General features: G+C 45.4%; 1 protein-coding gene across 1 annotated transcript; it reads right to left on the reverse strand.

Annotated features, from left to right (window-relative positions):
- LOC101530261 (cytochrome P450 4A7-like) lies at window positions 1-27,728 on the reverse strand. The gene is given in 13 exon segments (XM_058681031.1): window positions 1-427; window positions 429-561; window positions 4,787-4,863; window positions 4,980-5,044; window positions 6,357-6,490; window positions 6,590-6,780; window positions 6,866-6,972; window positions 7,364-7,518; window positions 7,879-8,006; window positions 11,536-11,663; window positions 12,131-12,175; window positions 13,181-13,322; window positions 27,497-27,728. Coding segments are annotated over 13 exon segments (1,719 nt in total). The 5' UTR covers window positions 27,692-27,728; the 3' UTR covers window positions 1-208.
- Between the last annotated feature and the right edge of the window lie 135 nt (window positions 27,729-27,863).

Consider the following 27,863-nt stretch of genomic DNA (forward strand, 5'->3'; position numbering starts at 1 on the left):
TCAATGATTCAGCAATGTGACTTTATTATGTTGCTTTAGGCCACTAAGATTGTGGTATTTTGTTATGTCAGCAACAGGAGGCTCACAGAAGCACAGTCATTAGCACAAAGTGTAGCCAGGCAGGCAGGCTGGAGGGCTGGCAACAACCAGGGATTATGTGGACAGATAGCAATGTTGACAGCTAGGAGCAGACAAGCAGGTCAACATCTTAGAGGAAAGTGAAAGAAGGAGAGGTAGACTGGAGGACAGAAGGCCAACTGGCAGGCAGCTGGAAGAGGGGCAGGTGGTCAGTTGGAAAGCAAGATGTGAGCAGAGGACAAGGGACATGGAAGCTGACAGGAAGAGAGGATGTCTGGCAGAGGCTCTCAGAACCATTCTTGTCACCATCAGGGTTAGTGGAACCTCCTGAGACGTAGATGAATCCCATTCTTGGACTTCAGGACAAGTCTTGGAATGGGTATAGGGACTTTGGTGGGATCTGCCAGCAACTCAAAGCGCAGCAGGGTCAAGGCCACGGCCACCTTCAGCTCGTTCATGGCAAACTGTTTTCCAATGCAGTTCCTAGACCGGGAAGGGAAAATGAAATGAGAAGTGGCCTCAGATCCCCCTCTGAACTGGACAGGCAATTGTCCTTGAGTTCTAGCCCAGAGTTGGCCAGTCAGAGTCCTTGTTTGTGTGGGCTAGCCCTGAACCATTTCCATATAGTCACGCACTGTCCCCAAGCCTCAGTCATGGTCTTCTTTTTTTTTCTTTTTTTTTTAAATCTATTTTATTGTATTGTTGTTGACAATCTTTATATAGTTAATTACAGTTAAAGGAAAAAGAAGAAGAAAAAAAAAGAAAAAAAAGGTTCAGGGGATAGGGAAGTGGGTAATGCTATTATGTCAATATTGTTTCCATCATGTATCTGAGGTAAAGGGGGATATTGAGGGAGAAGCCCCACCCGGTTTCCTGCCCACCCCAAGTCCCGGATGTGGGGCATGCTCTGAGATATGTGCTCAAGTGGTGTTAATAGTTCTCCAGTTATGAATCGCTGCCAGTTTCGCTCGATGAGGTCGTCCACTGATTGATATGGTCCACCATAAAGTCTCCGTTTGCCCCATATTTCGTTGCCAACATATAGCTGAGATGAATGATTGTCCTGTTCTGTCTTCCGTCTTTTCTTGGTTAGAGTTCTGAGTCCAGCAGTTCGATTGGGGAGATCTCCAAAGATACTTTGAGGTATTCCCAGATTAGTTTCTTGTATGTTCTAGCAAGCACAGGGCCCGGCACAGACCATCACCCTGATCAGCTGGTGGTTGCAATTGCTGTGTTGGTTCTGTTTTCGGTCCCGAGTTGCACTGGAACCGATGGGTGTTGCAGTCCAGTCTGGTTCGGCCCTTACATCAACCAGTGGGAGCTGCAGCCTAGTCGGGGCGACCCACAATAACCCCCACCAGGCCCGCCCCCTACCCTGGTTTGCCAGTATGTGTAGCAGAAGACCAGTCTGTCCCCCATCCCATTTGGCTCCGGTACTTGTCAATGGGTATTAAAGCTTAGTTCCATCTAACCAACTCAACCATCCAGCCCTCACAGATGTTGTTGAGTGCCTCTCTATCTAGCCATCCCAGCCCCTGTCCTAGTTTTCATGCCCTCCCGCGGGAGTAGTGACCCAAGAAGGGGGACCCCACTTTTTCCCTCCCAGGTCTCTCTGTCCCGGTTTATGCACTCTTTAGGTGGTCCTGTGATTTGACTCGACAGAATTAGTCCCCAGTGCCAGCTTCTGTCAGCTGATGCTGTGGCCCTGATCTAGTCCACATGCGGCACACAGGTGTTGTAGCCTTGCTTAGTCAGGTCTGTCTCTATCCCAGCCCACGCTCTCCATTGGGAGTAGCTGTCCGGCAAGGGGACCAGCCCCTTAATTCCCCCACCAGCTCTGCCCCTTCCTTCCTGGATCTCACGTGTGCTAGTTGGGTGCTGCATTCATATCCAGTACAGGCAACCACTCCCTGGCATTCCATAATGTGTACTGGTTTTGTCACAACCAAACCCGGCCCATCCCACACTCTGATCTGGTGATCGGATTTGCCAGTGGATGACATGAACTGATTGAGCCTGGTCTGCTCCTGACCCATGCCAAATGTATGCCAGTGGGAAACTTTTCATGGCCTATTCTGGGCTGTTTCCTATCATGCTTCTTGCGCTTACCTGCAGGGACTGTGTCCTGCCAGAGGAGTTGCCCAGGCTCCTCCATCAGAACCCTTCCCAATGCCAGATTTTGCGCTTGCCAGGGGGTTCTTGAGCCAACCCTACTCGGTTCACCTCCTGTCCTAGCAGGAACAGTGGTTTTTCCTGGCTGGCTTTCACCCCATTCTGGTTCTTGTTGTTGGATGTTTCAGCCCAGCCATGGCTCGTCCATACCCACATACAGCTCACACATGGCTCAGAAGGGGAGTGAGACCCAGCCTAGTCAGTCCCACATCTACCCTGGTTCTCCATAACACCAGATGGTGTTGGGATCTGAACCGGCCTGGTGCATCCAATCCCAGCCCACACTAGTGCCTCGGGTGACTACAACTGTTTCCTAGATAGAACGCAGCCCCCATTCCAGCACATACACCCCTTGGTGGGAACCTCATCCCAGTTGTGGTGTCCTCTTACCTCCCAGATTGGGCCTGTTCCTAGCCGTAAATCACGCACCTGCCCGTGGTTGCTCTGAGGACCATTAGGTGCAAGACTCAAGTTCATTTGGGATTTCCTCATTGCCAGCATTCTGTTTACTCCATTTTGATTGAAGGGATCCCCAAAGAGACTTTGAGGTGTTCCCAGATCAGGTTATTAGCAAGCACAGTGCTTCACGCCCCAAAGCACTGTGGGTTCAGGAGGAAGCCTCCCAGGCAGCAGGTCAAAGAACCAAAAGTCCAAAACTCTCTGGCCGGGCAGCCAGCAGGCGGAGCCTGGTGCCAAATGGCACACTGGCTGCCCTGGAGCAGCTCACCACGTGTACGTGGTAGCTACTGTGTGTTCCCAGGCTTGAGGCATGGCCATCCCAAGGCCCCCGGCAGGCAGCAAGGTGGCTGCCTGCCGGAGGTTCAAGTCCTTAGGCCCCAGTCCCCCAGTCATGGTCTTCTAACCTTGACAAACCCTACAGCTCTTCTGAGACTGTCCTGTCTCTACACTTGAAGACACAAAGTCTCCTAGGACAGAGTCAGTGCTGTAAGAAACAAGGTCTTATCACAGGAATTGCTTAATGCATTAATCATTATTGGGTCACACCCTCCTCTCCACAATGTCTGGTTCCTTAACATAGAGGTCACATGGTTTGAACCTTTGACAGGTCTGACAGATCTGATGTGTGCTCTGGGCTGAATAACAATTCAAAGGTTCATCATTGGGCCTGGAAGCGTGGCCTAGCGGCTAAAGTCCTCGCCTTGAATGCCCCGGGATCCCATATGGGCGCCGGTTCTAGTCCAGGCAGCTCCACTTCCCATCCAGCTCCCTGCCTGTGGCCTGGGAAAGCAGTCGAGGACGGCCTAAGGCTTTGGGACCCTGCACCTGCGTGGGAGACCTGGAAGAGGTTCCTGGTTCCTGGCTTCGGATCGGCTCAGCACCGGCCGTTGCAGTTACTTGGGGAGTGAATCATTGGATGGAAGATCTTCCTCTCTGTCTCTCCTCCTCTGTGTATATCTGCCTTTGTAATAATAAAAAAAAAAGGTTCATCATTTAGTAAGCAAGAAAATGGGAACCCTTTAGGTCAGAGTGATCATGAGGCCAATCCTGCCAGGTTCCTCAGCTGATCCTTCCGCCTTGTCACATGAGGGGAAGCTCCATGGAACCCAGTAATACTTTTCATGACATTCCAAAGGCTGCCTCTATGGTCTACTTTAACAGAGAGCAGGAGGAAGAGAAGCAAGCTGGGCAAAAGGAGCAACATAAGGAGAGGCAGCCTGGTCTGTCAGATGTATTTTTTTTTCATTAGACATAGCTGCTTTGATTACTACTATAAAACAAAACAATAACTTACATGAATACAAAGAAAATAAATATTAGTGCTGCTTAGAAAGTGCCTATCCAGCTCCCTTCTTATGGCCTGGGAAAGCAGTGAAGGAAGGCCCAAAGCCTTGGGACTCTGAACCTGAATAGGAGACCCAGAATAAGCTCCTGGCTTCTTGCTTTGGATTGGCTTAGCTCTGGTCATTGTGGCCACTTGGGGAGTGAACCAGCAGATGGAAGATCTTTCTCTGTCTCTCCTTCTCTCCATAAAAAATTGCCCTTCTGATAAAAATAAATCAATCTTTAAAAAAAAAGTGCCCAGCCCATGCTTTCCTGTTCTCCAATAGTAGTAATATCTATTTCAGACTATGTGAGGGAAGAGGTTCTCAGACCTGTGATAAACCTACAGCTGGAAAGCTGACTATGGATGAACTGTCCCCTTAAAGCCTATCAGGGAAATATTAACCTAGCTTTAAATAACTCACAGAAATATAAACTCAGAGATATTTTGGTCTTCATTTTTTCCTTACATTATGTATGGCAATTTGTATTCCACTGAAGGATTATTGCAAACCTTTTTATTTTCCACATCAGCCATTTATTTTTTAGAGTATAAATGTCTGGCCCAACAGGTAGCCCAAGGTGTTTTTTGTGTTTTAAGTTTTTTTGTGTTTTAAGTCCTGGGTTTTATGTTTACATGCCGGGAATCATTCAGATAATATGTGTTGTACACTAAGTAATAGTGTCTTTTACTCCAGATTCCAAGGACTCCTCATCACCCCCTGCCCTCCCCCAGCACACACAGAGCACTCACCTTGATCCTCCTGAGAAGGGCAGGAAAGCGTGGCTGTGGCGATCAGAACCTGGTGCAAACCGGGAGGGGTCAAACACCTGCAGAGACAGGACCAGGGCCAGGGCAAGAGGAGGTCAAGTGAGTAGACAGGAACCCCAGAGGGGGTATAAAACCCAAGAGGTCACCCCATGCCACCCTCACTGTGCCCCTGTACCTCTGGCTTTGGCCACACCTTCGGGTTGTGGTGAAGGCCATAAATGGAGACTGCAACTACGATACCTTTCGGGAAGGCAGGAGACAGAGAGAAAAAGCTGTTTTTACCCATGAATAGGAGGCTCCAGTCCCTCAGTCAGCGGTACACAGGTGCAAAACAGGAAAGGCATGGGTGCCACAAGCCTTCAAGTTGAACTAAATGCTCCTACTGCAAGAGTGCTAGGATGAGTTTGGCAAAGCACTAGAGCTCAGGTGAGGATCAGAAAACCATGAAGCCAGGGATGAGAAGTAAGAATGCAGTACTGCAAGGTATGCCCTTTTCCATTGTCATTTTTCTAAGGAAGCACTTGGAGCTCAGAACGGCTGAGTGACTTGACTCTGATTGCACAGCTAGGATGCAGCAGGACATCCATCAATGATGGGTCAGGAAATGCTGGCTCCTGAAGCAGGGGCTGCAGAGATCTGAGATCTGGTCTCCAGCTGCTCTCTCTTATCACCCTGAGAGTTCCTCAGAAGCTGAATCACATCTGATCCATATATGGGGTTCCCCAACCTTCCTCCCTTGCTTTGAACATACCAGAAAAGATGTTTATCTACCTCTGCTCCATCAGATTCTCTTCCCAGTTCTGTACATCTTAGAGAACAGGAGATTAGGGCACATTCAGAAGTTGTCAATGTGAATGCCCACATGGAAAACATGCTAAAGACTTAGTCATCATAGTGTGGGCCCACATGCACATTGCTTTGTGTTTATTTTCATGCAGTTTTCCATATATTACATCAAATGTGAACATTATTTTCAAAAGTGCCACTTGAGGTGCCTGAGTCGTGTATCAGTCCTTGAAGTAGCAGGTCCTGTCCCAGTTACTCCATATCCAAACCTATATCCTGCTGATGTGCCTGGGAAAGCAGTAGAAGATGGCCCAAGTACTTGGAACCCTGCTATCTACCTGGATGGAGTTGCTCCCTCCTGACCCTGTTCCTTTTGTGGTAGGCATTTGGGGAGTGACCAGTGGATGGAAGCACTCTCTCGCTCTTTCTTTGTCTCCATCATTCTGTCTCTAATAGCTAATTCTCTATTTTTTAGAGTGCCAGCGAGGACACAGGTATAATTTTTTAATAAGAAGTTAAATAGACAGGTCTTTAATTGCAAATGTTTTCATGTGTAGAGAGGTGAACTAATATTTACTGAACTTTTACTGCAGTCCAGCCATGTATTGGGCATTTTATATATCTCATTCCAGCTACAAAGGAACATTCACCTATTGATGAACAAAGGGAGATCAGATTGTTTCAGAGGAGCAGGAAAAATGGGGATGTTGGATCCTCCAGTTGGCCTCACACAGCACACAGGTGAGTTAGAGTGGGAAGTGCAAACCTTTGGGTAAGGAGCGTCCATCAGGGAAGGTGACCGGCTTGCTGAGCTCTCTGCCAACACCTGGCACTGGTGGATAGATCCTCAGTGCCTCCTTAATGCACATAGTGGTGTAGGGCATCTTGTCCAGGTGGTCCCTGAAACAATGCCAGTGCAGGGGAGGGGCAGGGCTGGGCACATCAGGGCTCCACCTCTCACACAGGCAGGGCCTTCCCACCTCTTGGGCCTTCACTCACCAGCTGATAGAGGCTCCATCCCCCAGGACGCTCTGGATCTCCTCACGGCACCTCTGCTGATGCTCTGGGTGTGCAGCCAAAGCATAGAGGATCCAGGAGATGCCACTGGCTGTGGTGTCATGGCCCTCAAACATGAATGTGTCCACCTCGGCGCGCAGGTCCTCATCAGACAGGCTGCTCCCGTTCTCCATCTTGGGTAGACCACAGGGAGAGGGCAGGCTCAGTGCCTGCTCCCATGCCTCTGGACCAGCCTTGGGCTGTGCTGCACACACTGACCTTGGCAAAGAGGAGGATGTCCAGGAAATCCAAGCGCCTCTTGCTCCTGACCTTCTCCAGCTCTCCTTCTTCCTGCAGGCGAGCCTTCCTCAGCTTGATCACTTGGTCTGTTCCAGAGCAGAGGTTACCAGTTGGAGCTGAGAGCTCCTACCACCCCCAGGAACCCTACCTGCCCCCATGTTGATGCCATTGAGGAGGGTGGGAGTGGGTGTATGGATCATGGTGGGATCCAGCTTCCTCTGAAGCAGGATGGGCCTCCTTGCAGTAGCACAGCTCAAGAACCTCAGCTGAATGTTGCAGGGATGTGGCCTCATTTTACTATCCCCAGTGTGATGATTCAGAGATCACAACTCCAGATCCCTGCACCAAGGAAGTACCTAGCATGAGTATGTCCCAGCTGCTATAAGGGGCAAGGAGGGTGCTTCTGCCTGAGGAGCCCAAGTAGTTTCCTTGGGCTCTGCCTGGTGGTGAATTGAACTCAAGAGGAGGGAACAGAACCTGTATGCTCATGGGCGAGCTGGCAGGTACGGTCCATCAAGCAGCCTGCAGGGCTCAGCCTGTAGAGGGTGTTGTTGTGATGAAACACATTTCTTGTTCGGAAGGACACCAATTGGCTGAGTTCCCTAACAGCCTGGATGTAGGATTTGGAAGTCCTGATGGGAAAGACAATAGTAAGAGTGGAAGGTGACCTTTCCTCTGGAGGTGCATTCGGACTCTTCTGGGAGATTCCTCACACAGTGGGGGCAGGCAGCACTGAGGCACACATCTCTTCCATGTAACAGCCCTTGGGACCCGAAGGCCTCTGAGCGAGGGCACAGAAAACAGGCTTTTCCCCACCCTGGGATTCAGGGATCTATGACTGAGGCAGGGTTAGCACTGCTATGAACACTTGTCCTGAAGTTGACACCTTACCTTTTATGGAGGTGAGCATTTAGGCTGATCTGTCAGCCTCCCAGGTGGCTCACAACAGTTGGCAAGCCCAAGGAACCCACAGCCAGAGGGCTGACACTGACCCGCTGTCCAGCTGGATGTTGCCCTCGTGGCTAAAGGCACTCTTCAGGATGGTGTCCAGGGTCATCATCGAGATATCTTCACAAACGTCTAGAGAGGAATCCTGGCTGGCGAGCTTCTCCCATTTGTCCTTATTGGGGGAGGGATGGACATTTGACTTTCTTTATATCCCCAGGAGCCCTGTACTAACAAGGTAAGGCTCTTTTCTCTATAAATATTATGGTGAAAATTCCTCATTTTAGGAAATTCAGTCTCCAAAGCTGGAGTTTGTAATGTAATGCCATTTTTAAAGAAAATATGATTAAGTTAAACATGCTTCCTCATAGCAATCTGAATTTTTCTTCACTTTTATGAAAAAAGGTTGTGAGAATCATGGTTTACTCAATGACAAAACATCAAGTTTTCGAAAACAAAGAGCAGTGGGACTCACTGTTCTAAGAACAGAGTTAGGTCTCTGGGTTAGGCAGGATCCCATTTAGCGATCAAAATGGCAAGGCAGAGCCCTAGGGTACAGGTTATGACTTCTAAGGAGCAAAAACATGGACTGCCATTCTTCCTCATTTGTTAAATGTTTGTTGATCACAGTTGGATAAGAAATTAAAATCCATAGGGCCAGGTTGTGATGTGGTGGGTAAGGCCCCCATCTATGATGCCAGCATCCCATGTGGGCATCAGTTTGTGCCACAGTTGCTCCACCTCTAATCCACCTTCCTGCTAATGGCCTGGAAGAAGCAGTGGAAAATGACTCAAGTGTCACCTCTACTCAGGTGGGAAATGCGGATGAAGCTCCTGAATCCTGTTTATGGTCTGGTCCAACCCTGGGCACGTTGGTCGTCTGGGGAGTGAACCAGAGATGGAAAAATTTCTCTCTCTCCCTCTCTCTAACTTAGAGTGCCAACTAACCAACTAAATAAATCTCTTACACGTTTCTCCAGGTGGCAGAGGGTGGCATGGCAGCAGGTAGGGCTCTGAGAACATAGACCTGATACCCATTTCCCTACCAGTATGACTCGAATCCATGAAGAATCCCTGAATTCAGGCCAGAGCCTGGTTGACTGACATGCTGTAACAGAAGCTGCCACTGTACAGGCCAGCCAAGTGCAGATTGTGCTGGTGTCTGATGGAACTTACTTTATCTCCAGTCCACTAATGCGGAAGACTTGGAGAAGGGGACTAGATCCAACAGAATCCTCCTCATTGGATGGTGAGAAGAGGGTGGATCCATTCTGATACTGGGATACTCTCTGGCTTACTCACTTTTTAAAAAGGTTATTGGTTATTTATTTTAGAGGCAGAGAGAGACAAAGAGATAGCTCCCTTCTGTTGGTTCACTCTCCAAATGTGTACAATGCTGTACTTGGGCCACGCAAAAATTGGAAATCAAGAACTCCATACAGATCTCCCATGCAGTTGACAGCAAAGTGAGCCATACCCTGCTGCCTCCCAGGGTGTGTCCATCTGCAAGAAACTGGAGTTAAGAGCAGAGCTTGGGTTTGAACCCAAGCACACTAACACAGCATGTGACCATCTTAGTTGGTGTCTGAACTTCTAGGCTAAATACTTACTCTCTGGCCTCTGGTGGCTGAGACATGCTTCATGGTGGTGTCAAGGCAATGAGAGAAATGTGTTTGAAAGCCTCCAGGAACAGTCATAAGTTTATCATTCTGCTATGTAAGTGTATCCTGACATTGTAGGTAGGTATGGACAATGGCAAACAGTCCAACATCCTATTGTCAAGATATATTTAACAGTTTCACTGGGAGTCCATCTTTGATTTGGAAGTAGGGATACTTATGACTATTTATGAAGAACTATACAATTATAATATTACAGGAGAGATCAATGGGAGGGGGATTCAGGGATGGGCAAGGGGAAATCTCAGAACCTATAGAAAAAAAATCATAAAAAAATCTTCAGTATGGGTCCCGGCACAACAGATCAGCGGCTGAATTTTTACTTTGCATACGCCAGGATCCCATATGGGCACTGGTTCATGTCCCAGCTGCTCCACTTCCCATCCAGCTCCCTGCCTATGGCCTGGGAAAGCAGTAAAGAATGGCCCAAAGCTTTGGGGTCCTGTGCCCATGTGGGAGACCTGGAGGAAGCTCCTGGCTCATGGCTTCTAAAAAGTCCCCAGAATGGAGTCCTGTTGGAGGAGCTCCTCCTATTTGTCCTGCTGGGATTCTGCTCTGGGAGAGGTTCCAGTGGCAATGATGTCAGAAGAATAGGGTTTGAGGACTGATGTTGTGGTGCAGAGTTAAGCTACTGCCTGGGATACTGTCATCCCATATAGTTTGAGTCCCAGGTGTTCTACTTAAAATCCAACTCTGGGGAAGTAATGCATGATGGCTCAAGTACTTGGCTTCTTGTCACTGTGTAGGAAACCCAGATGGAATTCTGAACTCTTTGACTTTGGCCTGGCCCAGCCCTTACATTGCTGCCACCTGGGGAGTAAACCAATGAGTGGGGGAATCTCTCTCTCTCTCTCTCTCTCTCTCTCTCTCTCTCTCTCTCTCTACCTTTGCAATATATATAACAAAGAGGGATAGGGTTTTATTCACAGCTATCATTATTCACAGAGGATATATCTCTCCATCTCTACCCCCAGGAATACCATGTTTTATACAATATGTACATATTGAAGAGAAAGTTAACTTATGAAATTGGCATAGTAAGACATTAACAACAGTTAATAGTAATACATTGCAATGGTTGCAACAATGTACTATGATAAGTCCATGAGTCATAATTTAGTATAATAAAAACATGTGAATGTGTTCTCTTAAGCTATCACACTGCACTGTGCTAACCTTTCTCCTTGTGATTTTTTTTCTAAAGATTTATTTATTTTATTACAAAGTCAGATATACAGAGGAGGAGAGACAGAGAGGAAGATCTTCTGTCCGATGATTCACTCCCCAAGTGAGCCGCAACGGGCTGGTACGCGCCGATCCAAAGCCGGGAACCAGGAACCTCTTCCGGGTCTCCCACGCGGGTGCAGGGTCCCAATACATTGGGCCGTCCTCGACTGCTTTCCCAGGCCACAAGCAGGGAGCTGGATGGCAAGTGGAGCTGCCGGGACTAGAACCGGTGCCCATATGGGATCCCAGGGTGTTCAAGGCGAGGACTTCAGCCGCTAGGCCATGCCGCCGGGCCCTCTCCTTGTGATTTATACTGATACAACGCCCATGTAATGAGCTAAGGTGAAGGGAATGGCCATCTGACAATGTGTATTGCTTGACCTCAGGTAACAAACTACAGAGGGGAAACAAGTGTGTATGAGGGACCAGCTGCATAGCAATAGGGAAGGAAGCTTCCTTCTGAGTCCTGGAAAGCCATATATTTGGACACATGCACGTGTGTTAAGGCAAGATTGTGTGTCTGCCAGGCATGCTTAACTGTATCTGACTATGTGTGTACGTGTGCCAGTACCAGTGTCTAGAAATGTATTTCCACAGAACACTGAGCCTGTGTGAGTCACTGTTTCAGGGTGTCTGAGCCTTGAGAATGAATGTCTATACTTCAAAGGGTGGGATGAACATTTCTGGGTGGCATCCCATGTGTCAGTATCTGTGACTGCAGATGTGTGTTTGAGAGTGGCCTTTGTGTGAGTGCATGGGGTTAGGGAGTGCATGGAGGTGAGAGAGAGGAGGACTTACCAGCATCACTTGGACGGAGTCTGCCATTAACCCCACATAGGGCTTCAGGATGTCGTAGTGGAAAGCTGGGGTCAGCATGCGCCGGTGCTGGAACCACACATGCTCTTCCAGCAGGAGCAAGCCATTGCCTGGGCCAGAGATGGGCATGTGTTTGTATCAGGGTGTCAGGGTTAGAAGGATATCAAGGAATAACTTGGGTTGGACAAAAGAAGCCCAGACATGCATGGTGTGGCCCATAAGAAGGTGAGTTTCACAATGAGTTTCAGAAATGTGAATTTCCCGAGCGGGTTGATGTATCTGATGTGATTATGACAGCAGTGGGATACATATTGAAAAGGTGTTAGGAAGTGGATGTTATATTAATATCAGGCTAAGCATGTTGGAGAGAAACTGAAAAATGATGTATCAGAAGTCGAGCCTCAGGAGCATTTACACCAACAGTAATAAGGGGTGAGGGTCTAGTTAGAAGCAGAGAAAGGAGGCTTGATGTGTAGTTGGAGTCAAGAGAGTTAAGTGTGCATCTTTGACATTCAAAGAGGTGATCTTGGCAAATCTACCTGGACAGTGAGTGAAGTTCTAGTTTAGACATACATACCAATCCAGGGAGTCAGGAAACTGTAGGGAAGAGCAGACTTTGGGTCTGAAAGATAAGAAAGGACTTACACAGGAAACTAGCAGTGTCCAAACAAGGCAGCTTCCAGGAAAGCTGGAGTCCACACCACAGGCTACCATCATTCTTGATGACTTCATTTGCGTTTATTTCCAAGTTACCTCCCATAGCCTCCCACCCCCTCCTATGTTGCCTTGAAAGTCAGCTGGACTTGGGAAGGTAGATTATCAAAATCTGAACACCAAAGGATCAGCATGGTGAGTTGGCAAGAAATGTTGGCCATGTAATCATGCCAAAGAAGACAGGTAGGTACTTGGTTATGTAATGACCCAGGCAATTCCAGCTTAACATGGCTATGAATTTTGTTTGATAGTTGGAGAAATTAATGTAACAAATCACATCAAAAACAAGTGATAGAAGCTATCAAAATCTAATAAATGAAGACATAAAAATGAAAATGAGGAGGGAAATAGAGAAGAATAAAGGAAGAAAAGGGGAAAAAAGGAAAGCAAGGAATGAGGGAAGAAAGGCAGGGAGGGAAGAGGGATAAAGGAAAGGAAGGGAAGGGAAGGGAATACGAGGCATGAGAAGGGAAGGGATGGGAAGGGGAGGAAGGAAATTTAAGGGAAGGGAAGGGGAAGGAAGGGAAGAAGAGAGGGAGAAAGGGAAGGAAAGAAAGGAAGGAAGTAAGAAAAAGAAGGAAGGAAAGGAGTAAGAGTGGACAAGAGGCAAAAGAGGAAGGGATGGAAGGAAGAGGAAGGAAAAAAGGAAGGAAGGAAGAGAGAAAGAAGGAAAAGAGGAAGAAAGGAAGGGAAAGGAAGGAAGGAGAGAAAACAGAATAATCAGAATCACATAGCTGTTTTGAACTTTCAGTATTCTCAGTAAACATTGTTGGCTTTGGGCTGGGCTGGTAGCTGGTAGAGGGTATCCATACAGCTTTAATTTGGAACTGCCACCTTCTTTGGAGTTTTCCAGACCAAGGACGATGTACTCACAAGGGAAAAACTGCTGCAGATGGGATGTGATTTAACTCACCTGATCTCCCTAGAATCACCTTTATATAGTCAGGGTCATAGATGGTGAAAAGGAGCTCACTCCCCCACAGCCAGCGAGGACAGGCACTTGGGAATTTCTCTACTCGCTTCAGCAGTTGTGGCAGCTCCATATCCACTGGAAACTGGAACCCAAGGAAATGAAATCAGTAGTGTCTTTCTTATCAGACTTGACTGTAATGATTCAGATTCTGATCAGATCTCTTGCCTGGTCCTCAAGGTCATGACCCAAAGTCTGATTCTGTCTCCCTCCTGTGCTATCTGTGTTTCCTCATTCAGAAGTGGTTTTAGAAATGTATACGTAGTAGGAGCTCAACTGTTCAGGGATTGGGTCTCTAGTGTCTGAAACCTTTTTATGGAACCTGTTATGCAATGCTCTAGCCAGACCTGTGATCAGAGAAGGATTACTAGTCTACCCTGTTTATACTGAAGAATAAGGCAGCCACTGTTAGTGATACACTCACGTGATCTCTATTAAACACAGCCTTGTTCACCTTGCCTCTGTTTCCCTGGGTTTCCATGGCTCCTTGGGTGTCTCATGTTTCAATCAAATGCCTTAATCATTGGGCAACAAGTTAGCATACTCACTTTCATATTTGTAATCTCTGTGTTCTTAAATCGCAGCACAGAGCATAGCTCACAGCAATCATATCTTATTTTTATTTTAAAGAATTTTCCATGTCTTCACTATATTTACCAACTGGTGTTTTTAATAGAAAAATAAGGACATTTAAAGCTCAAAACAGCAAACAACCATGATTCCTCCAACAATACCAGGAAATTTTGTCTTTCATACCTTAATACAAAAGCATGACTTCATTTTCCTACATCTTTAATTAAGTTTCACCCATGCTGATGAAGCTCTATGAGGTTTTAAGTCACCTCCAAATGCCATCTCAGGAAGGCATTACTATCTGAAATCCTAAAATCATTCATTTGCAATTTCTTAACAGAAACCAATGAAAACCACATAAATTACACCCCTACCTTTTGGATTATGATGGCTAAGTGTAAAATCAATTCATTAACATTTTGTAAGTCGTTAGTGCTATACTTAAAAGCACACAAGAGTCACAATGCATTGCAAGTTGACTCTTAAGAATGTATAAAAAGTTAACCCGAAGACATGAAACATGATGAAGCCCCCACAACTGTTCTTCTCACCAAAAGGGCTCCAAAGAAACACTCAATAAGTATTGCATGCTCTGCACACTCCTTTGTCCCTCACTTGCTCTCCTCAAATAATGCCATTGTTTTGCAGTGAAGAAAACCAGTTCTGTGCTGAGCATGGCATTTCCCACGCACACTGCAGAGGAGGAAGGACAGCGGGCCCAGACCAAAGATGTGTACCTTGCCCATTCCCTGCACAGTTCAGTCACATACCCGCTCTCACAGCTCTTCCCTCTGCTTGCCTACTAACTGCATCCCAGCTGTATCCCTGCTGTGATGAAGACCATGCCGTCCTTGGAAAGTGCCAGTACCACTAGAGGCCACATGTGTGGAAACTAACACAAATCTCTGTTGCTTTAGTATTGAGAGCTGGAAAATCCAACTCCATCAGCACCAGAAAGACTGACCAAAACATTCATTGAGAAATAAAACACTGGCAATAAAGGGCTGGAAATAATTCATTTGCTGGACAAACTAAGTTTTCATTCCTTTAACAAACTAACAGGATTGTATGGCTCAATGAGATCCAAGGAAAGCAGCCACATTTCTGAAAAAGACAATCATTCTGCTCCCTACAAAACAAAGACCATGGAAGGATTCACTATCAGAGTAAAAGATGCAGGATTCTGGATAAACCAGTTGTAAATATTGCTGTCATTTTGAGTTCTCCTGCTTAGCACCTAGAGGGTGACACTTGTCTTTTAAGAACTAAATCAAGCAAAATAGATGTGTTGTGATATATCTGTTATTCTTAGCAATGTTTATACGCCAACGGAACTGTGGTCTTCCCACTTTTCACTTGTTGAATATATTGATAAAGCCTGTGATTATAGAGTGGGACAAAGAAGGATAATAGAATGTAATTACGTAATTAGGTTAATTACCTAATTACAAGCATTATACCTAAGTATAATGCTTGGAAGCAGCTGTAAGGAACAATCGGGCTCTAAAATAATTTTTATTACTCAAAAGCAAAAATATTAAAGACACTTCCACATGGGTAAATAATTCAAATCCCAAAGATTTGTAAAACTATTTACAAATAATTTTTTTTTTAAGATTTATTCATTTTATTGGAAAGCCGGATATACAGAGAGGAGGAGAGACAGAGAGGAAGATCTTCCATCCGATGATTCACTCCCCAAGTGAGCCGCAACGGCCAGTGCTGTGCTGATCCGAAGCTGGGAACCTGGAACCTCTTCCAGGTATCCCACGTGGGTGCAGGGTCTCAAAGCTTTGGGCCGTCCTCGACTGCTTTCCCAGGCCACAAGCAGGGAGCTGGATGGCAAGTGGAGCTGCTGGGATTAGAACCGGCACCCATATGGGATCCCGGGACTTTCAAGGCGAGGACTTTAGCTGCTAGGCCACACCGCTGGGCCCCTACAAATAAATTTTATGCACTAAAAAAACTAAAACAAAGTAGTAATTCCATGTGAATCCCTTCAAAATGCTCCCCTTTTCAAGCATATTTATTACTTACCATGATAAAGTTCTGTAGGTATAGAGTTCTTCCCTCTCCCTCCCCTTCCTCCCTCTTGGTTTTATCCTCCCACTGTTTTTCCAGAATTATCACAGTAGTATAGTTCTTTAGTAACACTTACAAGGGTAATTTTTTGCTATTTAAATGTATCATAATATGGATGGTAAAGGCAAAGGTAGAAAATGTAGTATCATACTGCACAGGTATTTTTACATGTTTCAATGGGAGTCTTACTTTTATTCAGCAGTGGAGACATGTACTGAAATGTAGCCTTACTCCTCAGTATGCTAGTCCAGCCTTACTTTTCAAAGACTCATGGGGTAAGAAGAGCCCCTATCGATAGACGACCTGCACAGAATGAAGACTTCTCCAGTAATTTTTATAAGCAGAGATGTACTTTATAGATAGAATTTGCAAAAGCATTTCTAAACCCACATAATAGCCACACAGACATGCACACATTCAAACTCAAACACACCCAAGCTTCCATGCTCCACCCCAGCCAAGAAGTGTTTTTTATGAAGTCAGATGCAGCCAAAACACTAAAGCTCCTTAAGGTTCTGGTGATTATCCTCTATGACAGCCAATATCCTCTGTAAAACAGGCACTGCTGTCCTTACTTGGCTCTCAATCCTGAAGGAACAAAACACACAACACTGTGTGTGTGTGTGTGTGTGTGTGTGTGTGTGTGTGTGTGTGAATGTGTGTGTGAATGTGACCTTGGTGTTCCAACCCCACCTGAGGCATATTCTGTACTCAGGTGCACCTTCTCTGCAGATGCATCATGCAGGGCTTCAGCATGCCAACAGAAGCATGCCTGTCCCTGTTGTCAGAATATCAGTGTGCAGAGATCAACACAGAACAGTACTATAAAGTCTTGTTAGTTTTCCACATGTTTATGCAGGAGAAATTTTCACAAAAGCAAACTGTGTGACACTAAAGGATGGGACACTAAAGGATGAGAGGCAAGAGAGAGCAGATAGGACCCAGCAAAAGTGCTGGGTCCAGGCCTGTGTGCTCTCTGCTGGGGCACTCCCAGACCCATTGACTGCACACGGCATGACTTGCAAATATAACCTTTACCCCATCACCTCACTCCCTCTTGTGACCACAGACTTTGTTCTTGGAGATGTGCTAGGAGTTCACCTTCATGCCTTGGTTTTAAAGAAAGGGGGAAAAACCATGAAGGAATAAATGAGGACAGGTTAGACAGTGACTGAATGAGTGCTCATAAAAATGATCATTTCTGATGCCTCTTGACATAACATAAGATAAAGAAAAGAAAAAAAAAATCACCTGAGCAATAGCCTAGTGGTTAAATCCTTTCCTTGCAACCACCGGATTCCATATGGGTGCCAATTTGTGTCCTGGCTGTTCCAATTCCCATCCAGTCCCCTGCTTGTGGCCTGAGAAAGCAGTGCACAATGGCCCAAAACCTTGGGACCCTGAACCCATGTGGGAGACCTGAAGGAAGCTCGTTACTCTTGTTTTCAGATTGGCTCAGCTCTGGCCATTGAGGCCACTTGGTGAGTGAACCAGCAAACAGAAGATCTTTCTATCTTTCCTCTCTGAAAATTTGAGTTTCCAAGAAAAAAAAAAAAAAAAAAAAAGGAGGGGGCGATGCTGTCAGCATAGAGGTATCTCTGGGAATCAAGAACAGGGCCAAGATAGGATACAGAAAGGGCAGAAACAAACCCCCAGAGAGTTGCCATGACTCGGAGTTTCTCCTTTCTCCTGTCTATCAGTGCATTAATTCACTCAGCAAATATCCACAGGCTGTGCTGAGTGGCAAGCACTTTCTAGAAGCTGGGACCCAACCATGACTCAAGAGAAACAATCCCTGCCCTTGCATGCCTAAAATCCTGGTGATGGACATGGAAGTTCTGCTGCTATTTTATTGATACCTTGTCATGTTATCAAACATCATGTACCTCCTCCTCAGAGAATCAGACCATGACAGCCTTTGCAGGTGTCCCCCTGACCTGGCACACCATGACTGGGCTTAAGAAGAACTTTCAGGGACCAGTCTTTGAAAAAAAAAAAGAAGTCTGAGCCCAGCAGTGATTTGAGAATGTGAGGGAATCCAAGAATGAATAGAGGATGGATGGAGACACTCACTGATTCATCAAAGAGCTGCTTATCAAGTACTCACCCTGTACTGATTGTCTTCTCAGGAGCTAGGAACTTTCAGGGAATAAAGTCCCTGTAGCTGTTACACTGACATGTTAGTGAATTAGGGGCAGCACGGACAGGCCTGTCCTGTCTTGAGAAATATCCTGCTCCCATTACTTAGGGGGCTGCTCTATAATCCCTGCAAACATCCATCTTATATGCAGTTCTTGGCTTTGATCTGGTGCAGCCATGACCTAGAGAGAGTCAGTAACACCTGTCTCTTGCCTCCTTCTCCAGCATCTACCCATGCTGGCCCATCCCTGGTGTGATCCCTGTTTTAACACTGTTGTCATGCCTGATGCCTGACTGCTTGGTGCCCAAGCCAGTCAGCTGTCTGAAAATCCTGCCTCCTGGCACTGCTGCGGTTCAAACTAATTACACGTGGTTTTCCATTCTTGATATAGCTGATAACAGCAGCATTAAACAAAATAAAATCTTCAGATCTTGGGAGAGAAAAAAATGGCCGACCATGGAGGGTTGATGTAGAGGGGAAAGCAGAGAGAGAGGGCCAAAGAGTGCCAGAAGAAGGAGCAACTTTAGTTAAAAATAGTATAAGCAGGTGTGCGAACCTCCCAGGACACTGCGGAATCAACAAGATCCACGCAATCTGGAGAATCAACCAAAAATAACAACAACAAAAAACCAAGGCAGCGCTCGGCGGTCGGCTTAGCGGCACCTCGAAAAGGGTGAGTTGGGAACTGCAGGGCCCGGCCCCCCAAGGGTTAACCTCACAGATATGCCTGCTGTACTAATCTTGCTTTTTCTCATACCAGTTGCGCTTGAGAAAGCTTGAGAAATTGCGGCCAATCAACAGGGCACAATGTCCCCCCCCCCGCATGACTGATGGGTTCATGTTGGCCTAACCGCAAGCTTCCTCAACATGCGAGACATACAATGGCCAAGAGCTGGGAAGAACTCCCCAAGAGGAACTACTCAGGGTTTATTAAGACAACCTGGATTTCAATAAATGGCATTCTTACATGAATGGCCCTGTGTGTGTGTGTGTGTGTGTGTGTGAGAGAGAGATTTTCTTTTCTTTTTATTTTTTTCCTTTTAACCCTAGTCCCTCCGCTCAGCTTGGGGTACACGGCAACGCGGGTGTTGCCGGCAGGGAATCCAGCAGGGGAAAGGCCGAGGAGAATTTTGACCAGAGAATATACAGGCAACTCTGGGAAGTCATTGCACAAAGCCCCTCCAGTGGCGGCTAGAGACTGCAGGAGTGCTGAAACCTCTAGCACTGGTGGCGATATTGGTAACCTTGGTGGGACCCAGGCAAAGACAGGGACGGCTAACTAACACACATTCCCCCATAACGAAACGCTGCGGTACTGGAAGGGTGCTAGGACCCTGATGTGCGGTGGCCAGCAGCTGTGGCAGCAAGGGTGAAATCCCCAGGATCACAGCTAAACTAAATTCTGGGCCAACCCAGGCCAGGGGAAAGAGGCGGCAGAGCGGCAGAGCGGGGCAGCCAGATCCCGTACCTCAGACAAAAAAACAAAGCAAAAAAAAAAAAAAAATCCAAGAGTCGAGACCCGGGTGCCTAGGCACTGAAACCTAAGGCACTGAAACCTAAGGCGCTGAAACCTGAAACCCAGAAGGGAAACAAAAAACCCCCCAAAACTCCCTGGGCCAGAAGGCAAACAAAAACCTAGGCTAGCAAGACCTCAGGCCAGCCACTAGGTGGCAGCAGAGGTCAAGGGTGAGAATCCAGCAACACCTTGGGCCACAAATATGGGACGGAATAAGAGAGTTAGTGACGTAGACACAGTTTGCTCCACCCCAAAAAGCCACCATAAAGCCTGGTCAATTGCAGAGATTACAGATGAAGAAATTGAAGACGTCTCTGATAAGGAGTTCAGAAAAATAATTCTAAAACTCTTCAGAGACAATGAAAAACGATGGGACGAGCTCAAAGATTTTAAAAACCACATAATCACAGAAACAAAATCACTCAAAAACGAGATCCTAGACTTGAAGGACAAAGTTGAGAGCTTAGCCAACAGAATTACAGCAGCAGAAGACAGGATATCCGACTTGGAAGATTCCCAGAATGAAAGCAGGCAGATTATTAACCAACTAGAGTCACAACTACACAAGGCAACCAAGACGATCCAGGAGATGAACGACAACATCAAGCAGTCAAATATCAGAATAATGGCGCTCCCAGAAGGAGTGGAAAGAGAAACAGGCATACAACCAGTACTTGAGGAAATTATGCAGGAGAACTTCCAAAATACCTGGAACATGAACCCAATCCAAATTCAGGAAGGCCAGAGGACTCCCCACAGGGTGGACCCAAAACGATCCTCCCCAAGACCCGTGGTAATCAAGCTACCCTCCAATGAATACAAAGAAAGAATCCTAAGGTTAGCACGAACCAAAGAGAAGCTTACATTTAGGGGCAGGACCATCAGAATCACTGCCGACTTCTCAGAACAGACACTCCAGGCAAGAAGGGAGTGGAACAAAATCTTTCAAGTACTGAAAGAGAACAACTGTCAATGAAGAATACTCTACCCAGCAAAGATTTCATTTGTATACGAGAACAAAACTAGATACTTCCACAGCAAAGAGAAATTAGAAGAATATGCCAACACAAAACCAACTCTACAAAATCTCCTTAGAAATGCGCTACTCCCAGAGAAAAAGGAAGCAAGCCATAAGCAAGGATGGCAATCAGGGAGATCTCAATAAAGTCCATCCACAGAAACGACAATCAATTACCAACAACCTCAAAAACACAGGCATATGGCACAGCAAAATTATAATTTCTCAATATTAACCCTCAACACAAATGGCTTAAATTCATCACTCAAAAGGCACCGATTAGCAGACTGGGTTAAAAATCAGGACCCAACTATATGCTGCTTGCAAGAAACACATCTAACCAGAAGAAACTTCAGGAAACTAAAAGTGAAAGGGTGGAAACAAATATTCCATGCCAATGGATGAGAAAAAAAGGCTGGTGTGGCAATCCTATTCTCAGATGATACGGACTTCAAAGTAACGAATGTCAAAAAGGACAGGGAAGGGCGCTACATATTCTTGAAAGGGAGGATCCAACAAGAACCAATCGCCATTCTTAACATTTATGCTCCTAGCCCGGATGCACCCAGCTACGTGAAACAACTACTTTTGGACTTAAAGGGAGACATAGATGGAACATACGATAATTCTGGGAGATCTGAACACCCCATTAACACCGATAGATAGATCAACGCAGCAAAAGCTCAACAGAGAAGCCACAGAACTCACACAAACAATAGAACAACTGGACCTAGTAGACATCTATAGAATATTTCATCCTAAGGCCACAGACTACACCTTCTTCTCAGCAGTGCATGGCACCTTCTCCAGGATAGACCACATAATAGGACACAAAGCAAGTTTAACTAACTACAAAAATGTCAGAATCATACCATGTACCTTCTCAGACCTTCACGGAGTGAAACTGGAAATCAACAACTCAAAATGTCCCAGGAAACATGTAAACTCCTGGAGGCTGAACAATATGCTATTAAACGAACAATGGGTTAGAGAAGAAATTAAAGACAAGATCAAAAAATTTATGGAAACCAACGAAAACCCAGATACAAAAGTCCAAAACTTATGGGACACTGCCAAAGCAGTGTTATGTGGTAAGTTTATTCCAATTAGCGTGCACGTTAAAGCCCAAGAAAGGCAACAAATGCAGGAATTAAGCACACACCTTCAGGAACTGGAAAAGTAACAGCAGAAGGACCCCACAAACAAGAGGAAACAAGAAATTATCAAAACAAGACAAGAACTAAATCAGAAAGAAATTTAAAAAACCATTCAGAAAATAAATGAATCAAAAAGCTGGTTCTTTGAGAGGATAAACAAAATAGATACCCCACTGGCCCGACTGACAAAGAAAAAACAAGACAAAGCAAGAATTAGCAGCATCAAAGATGAAAAAGGCAACATAACAACAGACACTACCACCATTAAGGAAATAATTAGAAATTATTACAAAGAACTATACGCCAACAAATCCGATAACCACTTGGAAATGGAAAGATTCCTAGACTCCCACCACTTACCAAAACTCACCCCAGAAGCAACAGAAGACCTAAATAAACCCATTACCGAATCAGAAATAGAATCAGTGATTAAAGAGCTCCCAACAAAGAAAAGCCCAGGCCCAGATGGCTTTACCACAGAATTCTACAAAACATTCAACCAGAGCTAACCCCAATCCTTTACAAGCTCTTCAATACAGTAGAAAAGGAAGCAACTCTTCCAAACTCATTCTATGAAGCCAATAGCACCTTAATCCCAAAACCCGACAGAGACCCAACTGAGAAGGAAAACTACAGACCGATCTCCCTGATGAACGTTGACGCTAAGATTCTCAACAAAATCCTAGCCAATAGAATACAAAAAAACACATCAGACAGATCATCCATCCAGATCAAGTAGGCTTCATCCAGGGAATGCAGGGATGGTTCAACATAAGGAAATCCATAAATGTGATACATCACATCCAAAAACTGAAAAACAAAAACCACATAATAGTATCAATAGATGCAGAAAAAACCTTCAACAAAATCCAACACCACTTCATGTTAAAAACCCTAACCAGGGTGGGGATAGAAGGAACAATCCACAATATAATCAAAGCAATATATGAAAAACCCAATGCCAGCATCATACTAAATGGAGAAAAACTGGATCCCTTCCCACTGAGATCTGGAATGAGACAAGGCTGCCCACTATCACCACTGCTATTCAATATAGTCCTAGAGGTACTTGCAGAAGCCATAAGACAAGACAAAGAAATCAAAGGAATCCAAATGGGAAATTAAGAAGTCAAGCTTTCACTATTTGCAGACGACATGATTCTTTACATAGAAGAACCAAAAAACTCAATACAAAGACTCCTAGAACTCATACGAGAATTTGGCAGAGTGGCAGGATACAAGATAAATGAACAAAAATCAACAGCCATAGTGTATGCAAACGGCTGCAAGATGGAAGAAGATCTAACCAACAAGCTACCATTCAAAATAACAGAGAAAAGCATGAAATATCTAAGAATAAATCTAACCAAAAGCGTAGAAGACCTTTATGAAGAAAATTACAAAACACTCAAAAAACAAATAGAACAAGACCTTGAAAGATGGAACAACATCCCATGCTCCTGGATAGGCAAAATTAATATCATTAAAATGTCTATACTACCAAAAGCAATATATACATTCAATGCAATCCCAATCAAATTACCCACAGCATTCTTCATCAAACTGGAAAAAATGATACACAGATTCATCTGGAAACACAAAAAACCACGAATAGCCAGAACCACTCTGAAGAACAGGAACTTAACAGGGGGAATCACTGTACCGGATCTATGGACATACTATAGGGCAGTGGTCATCAAAACAGCCTGGTACTGGCACAAAGATAGAGAGGAAGATCAGTGGAACAGAATAGAAACAACAGATGGAAACCCACACAGATACAGTCAATTAATCTTTGACAAAAACACAGACAACAACCCAAGCAAATGGAAAGGTCTGTTCAATAAATGCTGTTGGGACAACTGGTTGAGAGCCTACAGAAACAAAAAGATAGACCCACATCTCTCTCCATACACTAAGATCGAATCTAAATGGATAAAAGACCTAAACCTACATCCAGAAACCTTCAAACTTTTGGAAGAAAATGTTGGAAACACACTGCAACACTTAGGGGTAGGCCCTGACTTCCTAAAAAAGACTCCAAAAGCAGTAGAAATCGAGACCAAAATAAACAATTGGGACCTCATCAAACTAAGAAGCTTCTGTACAGCTAGAGAAACAATCAACAAAGTAAAAAAAACAACCTACAGAATGGGCGAAGATCTTTAAACACTACATAGGAGATAGAGGGCTGATTTCCAGAATATATAAAGATCTCCAGAGAAACCAAAACATCAGAACAAACAAACTGCTCAAGAAATGGGCACGGGAAATGGGCAGACATTTCACAAAAGAACAAACCCAAATGGCAAACCAGCATATGAAAAAATGCTCAAGTTCCCTGGCAATAAGGGAAATCCAAATGAAGACATCAATGAGGTACCACCTAACTCCAGTAAGGATGGCACACATACATAATACCACCAACACTTGCTGGTGAGGATGTGGGGAAAAGGCAACCCTTCTCCACTGCTGGTGGGACTGCAGACTTGTGCAGCCTCTATGGGAATCAGTTTGGCGAATACTCAAACAACTGAAAGTCAACATACCATATGATCCAGCAATAGCACTCCTAGGGATATATCCAAAACATCTCCTACACAAGAAACCAACATGCACGCCTATGTTCATAGCAGCACAATCTACAATCGCAAAAACCTGGAAGCAGCCAAAATGCCCATCAATAGAAGACTGGATAAGAAAGCTATGGTTCATCTACTCCATGGAATACTACTCAGCTATTAAAAAAAACGAAATGCAGTTCTTTGTGGACAAATGGGATCGACTGGAATTCATCATGCTAAGAGAAATGAATCAATCCCAAAAGGTTAAATACCACATGTTTGCCTTAATCTGAGATGAAAAGATGACAACTTGGAAGATAGTACCTATATATTGTAATATTAGTGCAATCTCTAACAACCTGTATCCAATGCAATAAGATAACGCGATATAATCTATAAACCAACAATTAATGTCAGAATACTTAAGATCTACATCGAAAAACTGTAAAACCTACTATACCCTCAATACGCTAAGTTAACCTGTAATGGGGAGGGAGTGCAGGGAAATCTTTCAGGACCATAAACAGAGTGAGAAAAAAGTACAATATAGCCTATCAAGATCAAATCTGGTAATTCATAGACAACAGACTCAAAGCGGCACTAAACAACAATAAAACTACTATACCAATGCATGAGGGGGGAATCGGGTGCGATCCTGACAACCTCTTAACAGGAGGTCATGTGCGTGGAGCAGGGGGGCACTCCAGAGTGGAGCAGGTGGTAAGGAGGAAGCTTGGATCCCAACCATGAAGACTCCCAGACCTTCACCACAAACTATTAATATGAGCAACAAGGACTATATCCCAACTGCCAAGGAGGCCACAGGGAATTGGATGTCCTCGGAGGCCGAAAACTCTGAGGTCACCCACCCCCAACCGGAGCTTCCGCAGGGGATGGAAGAAGTCCAAACACTACCGTGCAGAAACCAACGTCATCGGAAAGACAACCAGAAGCCCTGAGTGGTCCGCAGAAACAGAAGAACAATAAATGTCCTTCGGGACTAGGGAGGAGAGCTTTCTCTGGTCCGAGCCTGGCTCCACCTCTGGACCCCCACTCTCCCTCACAATGACCATTGGGATCGCTCCGAAAACCCCTCACAGCAAACAAACAATCATACAAACTAAAAAAAAGCCTAAAATAAATAGACAAACAACAAAAAGTAGAGCTTGGAATCTGACAGAAAAGAGCTGGCGTGGATTGGCTCATGTCTCGCTGGGTGGGACACAAAGATTAGTCACTCCTCACCATGGTGTTGAGGATTTTCCTGCACACCACCCCCCCAAAAAAATGTCCTGCACCTTAATTGTCGACAAATGTCTTGTTAGAATGACAAGCCAGTCTAGATTATCCTAAAATCTGCCAAGATCAGCAAAATTTTACTTCAACACAACAAATGGCTAAATACTAAAATGAAATAGACACGAGACAGCTGAATGGTACCCTATAGCCATTTTAAGGTATATAGCAGCCGGTCCTGTATATAAACTAAAATTGAAATGTCAATGAGCTAATCATAGGTTGTGGTTAGGACTTGTTTTTTATTTTTTTTTTAACATACTGGTTACGCAAAACCATGTCAATTCCATAATGTTACAAATTGCTGTTAATGTTATATTGGGACTCTTAATTGACTGGGATGATATTCTACCAGCTCTAACTTCGGACCAGAAATGGTCTCCCCAAGAAACTATTCAACCCATCTGGACAATAAGTAGCTGGACTCTATGCTTGGTATATGTTTGTAAGGAAAGAATCTTGATTGAATTTGAACTGTAATATTGCATCAAGGTGGAGGAATCCACCAGGGGGGAGGGGAGGGAGAGGGGGAGGAGTGGGGGATTCCCAGAGCCTATGAAACTGTCACATAATGTAAAATAATTAATAAAAATATATATATATAAAAAATAAAATCTTCATAAGCACTAGAAATAGTCGTTACTACTCAACAAAAGAAGAGTGGTGGTTCAGTACTATGAGTAATGTTATTTAAGGAAAAGAATATATTCTCTACTGATGAGTCCATATGTCATCTCATGTCTATCAGTATTAAGATATTAGTGCCTCTTAACATCAATTCCTAGCTCTGAAAGGGGCATTGTTATATTGTTACCTAATGACAACTGCATTGTACAAAAGGTCACAATCTCTCAGTCAACAAATAATCTCCAGTCCACAGTCCAATTTGCTTGAGTGAATTTGGCTTTGGCTGTTTGTCTGTAGTCAGTCTGAAGAGTTCCCACCTTTGTTTCCACTGCTGATCATTGACTGTCCTTCTCTGAGAAAAGAGAGGCCCAGTTTTATGCCCCATTGCCAGGACTCAGTGCTGCCAATACAGAGGAGGTACAGTGACACCTTGCATCCCCAGACACCAAGGCGACTCTTTTTCTTTATCTTGGCACTCCTCACACCTGGTCCAAGTGCTCCTTGTACCACACTCTGGCTGAACACTGAGGTTCAGGGAGAAAATGCTATGCTTGACCACAAGGCGGACAAAGTCCAAGGTACGTATCAGAGGAGTGGGGTCTATTTAATACACAATTCAAACATGGACATGCTTGCCCGAGGACACTGTACAGACTTCTCTCATGTGCACCCAGGACCATCAGAGTTCCACCCCTAGATCATCTCCTTGCAGAGTCCTTCAGACTCGAGCACGTGAAGCCAGGTGGTCCGCAGCACCACACGAAGTCCATCCAGCCCAGCTGAGTGAGCTCTTCCCTGAGTCTTGGACTCCTTCTGTGAGTCCTGCCTGTCATCTCCACACGCAAACACTCCCTGGCTGAGATTCCTTCATATTGCTGTCCGGCTTCCCTAGCAAGTCCAGGGCCACATAAGGAGGATAGCTCTGAGTCACTGTGGCCAAGGACACCTCTAGAAGCTGATGTTTTGAGAACAGCTGGAGCTGCAGGGATGCTCAGCCTGGAGATGCAGAGACTCAGAAAGAGCAGTCATTGCCTCCAAAGTGCAAGGCCTCAAACAGAGCAGATCTACATGAGGAGGAATATGTGACAGCTGAGTCATGGCAGGTGAGCTTCCTGTGAGGGGGTGAGCTCCCTGTCACTGAAATGAGTCCAGGCCTGAGATGAGCTTCGTGTTTCTTGCAGGCTGTGCATTTGTCACACAGCAAACTGTGCCCTGTGGATCTGCTGAACTGACTCCAAGAGCCATGATCACCCGCTACCAACCCACTCCCCTGTCCTCCTTCCTACCTCTCGCAGGTGCCCAAAGAGCCAGTGAGATGGAGGGCTTGGGAACTGCTGGAGAGCTTTGAGCAGCCATTGGCGGCGCAGGTGGTGCTGGGCTGCCTTGAACAGCAGCAGAAGCAGGCCCAGCAAGAAGGCCACCTGCAAGAGCCCAGAAAAGCTGCCCGGGAACCTGGCAAGGTTTAGCGCAGAGACACTCATGGTTCAGCAACTGCTGGACTTGTGACCGTTCCTCTCTGTCACTGATTGCCCCTATGTACCCTTACAGGAGTCCAGGGAAGATTGCTCCACCCAGCTGAAGGGCGGGTACATGGTGAGGCTAGAGCTTGAAACCACATAATCCCCAATTTATTAACCCTGAAGAATCCACCTG

Source organism: Ochotona princeps, chromosome 2, assembly GCF_030435755.1.
Source record: "Ochotona princeps isolate mOchPri1 chromosome 2, mOchPri1.hap1, whole genome shotgun sequence".
Lineage (NCBI taxonomy): Eukaryota > Metazoa > Chordata > Mammalia > Lagomorpha > Ochotonidae > Ochotona > Ochotona princeps.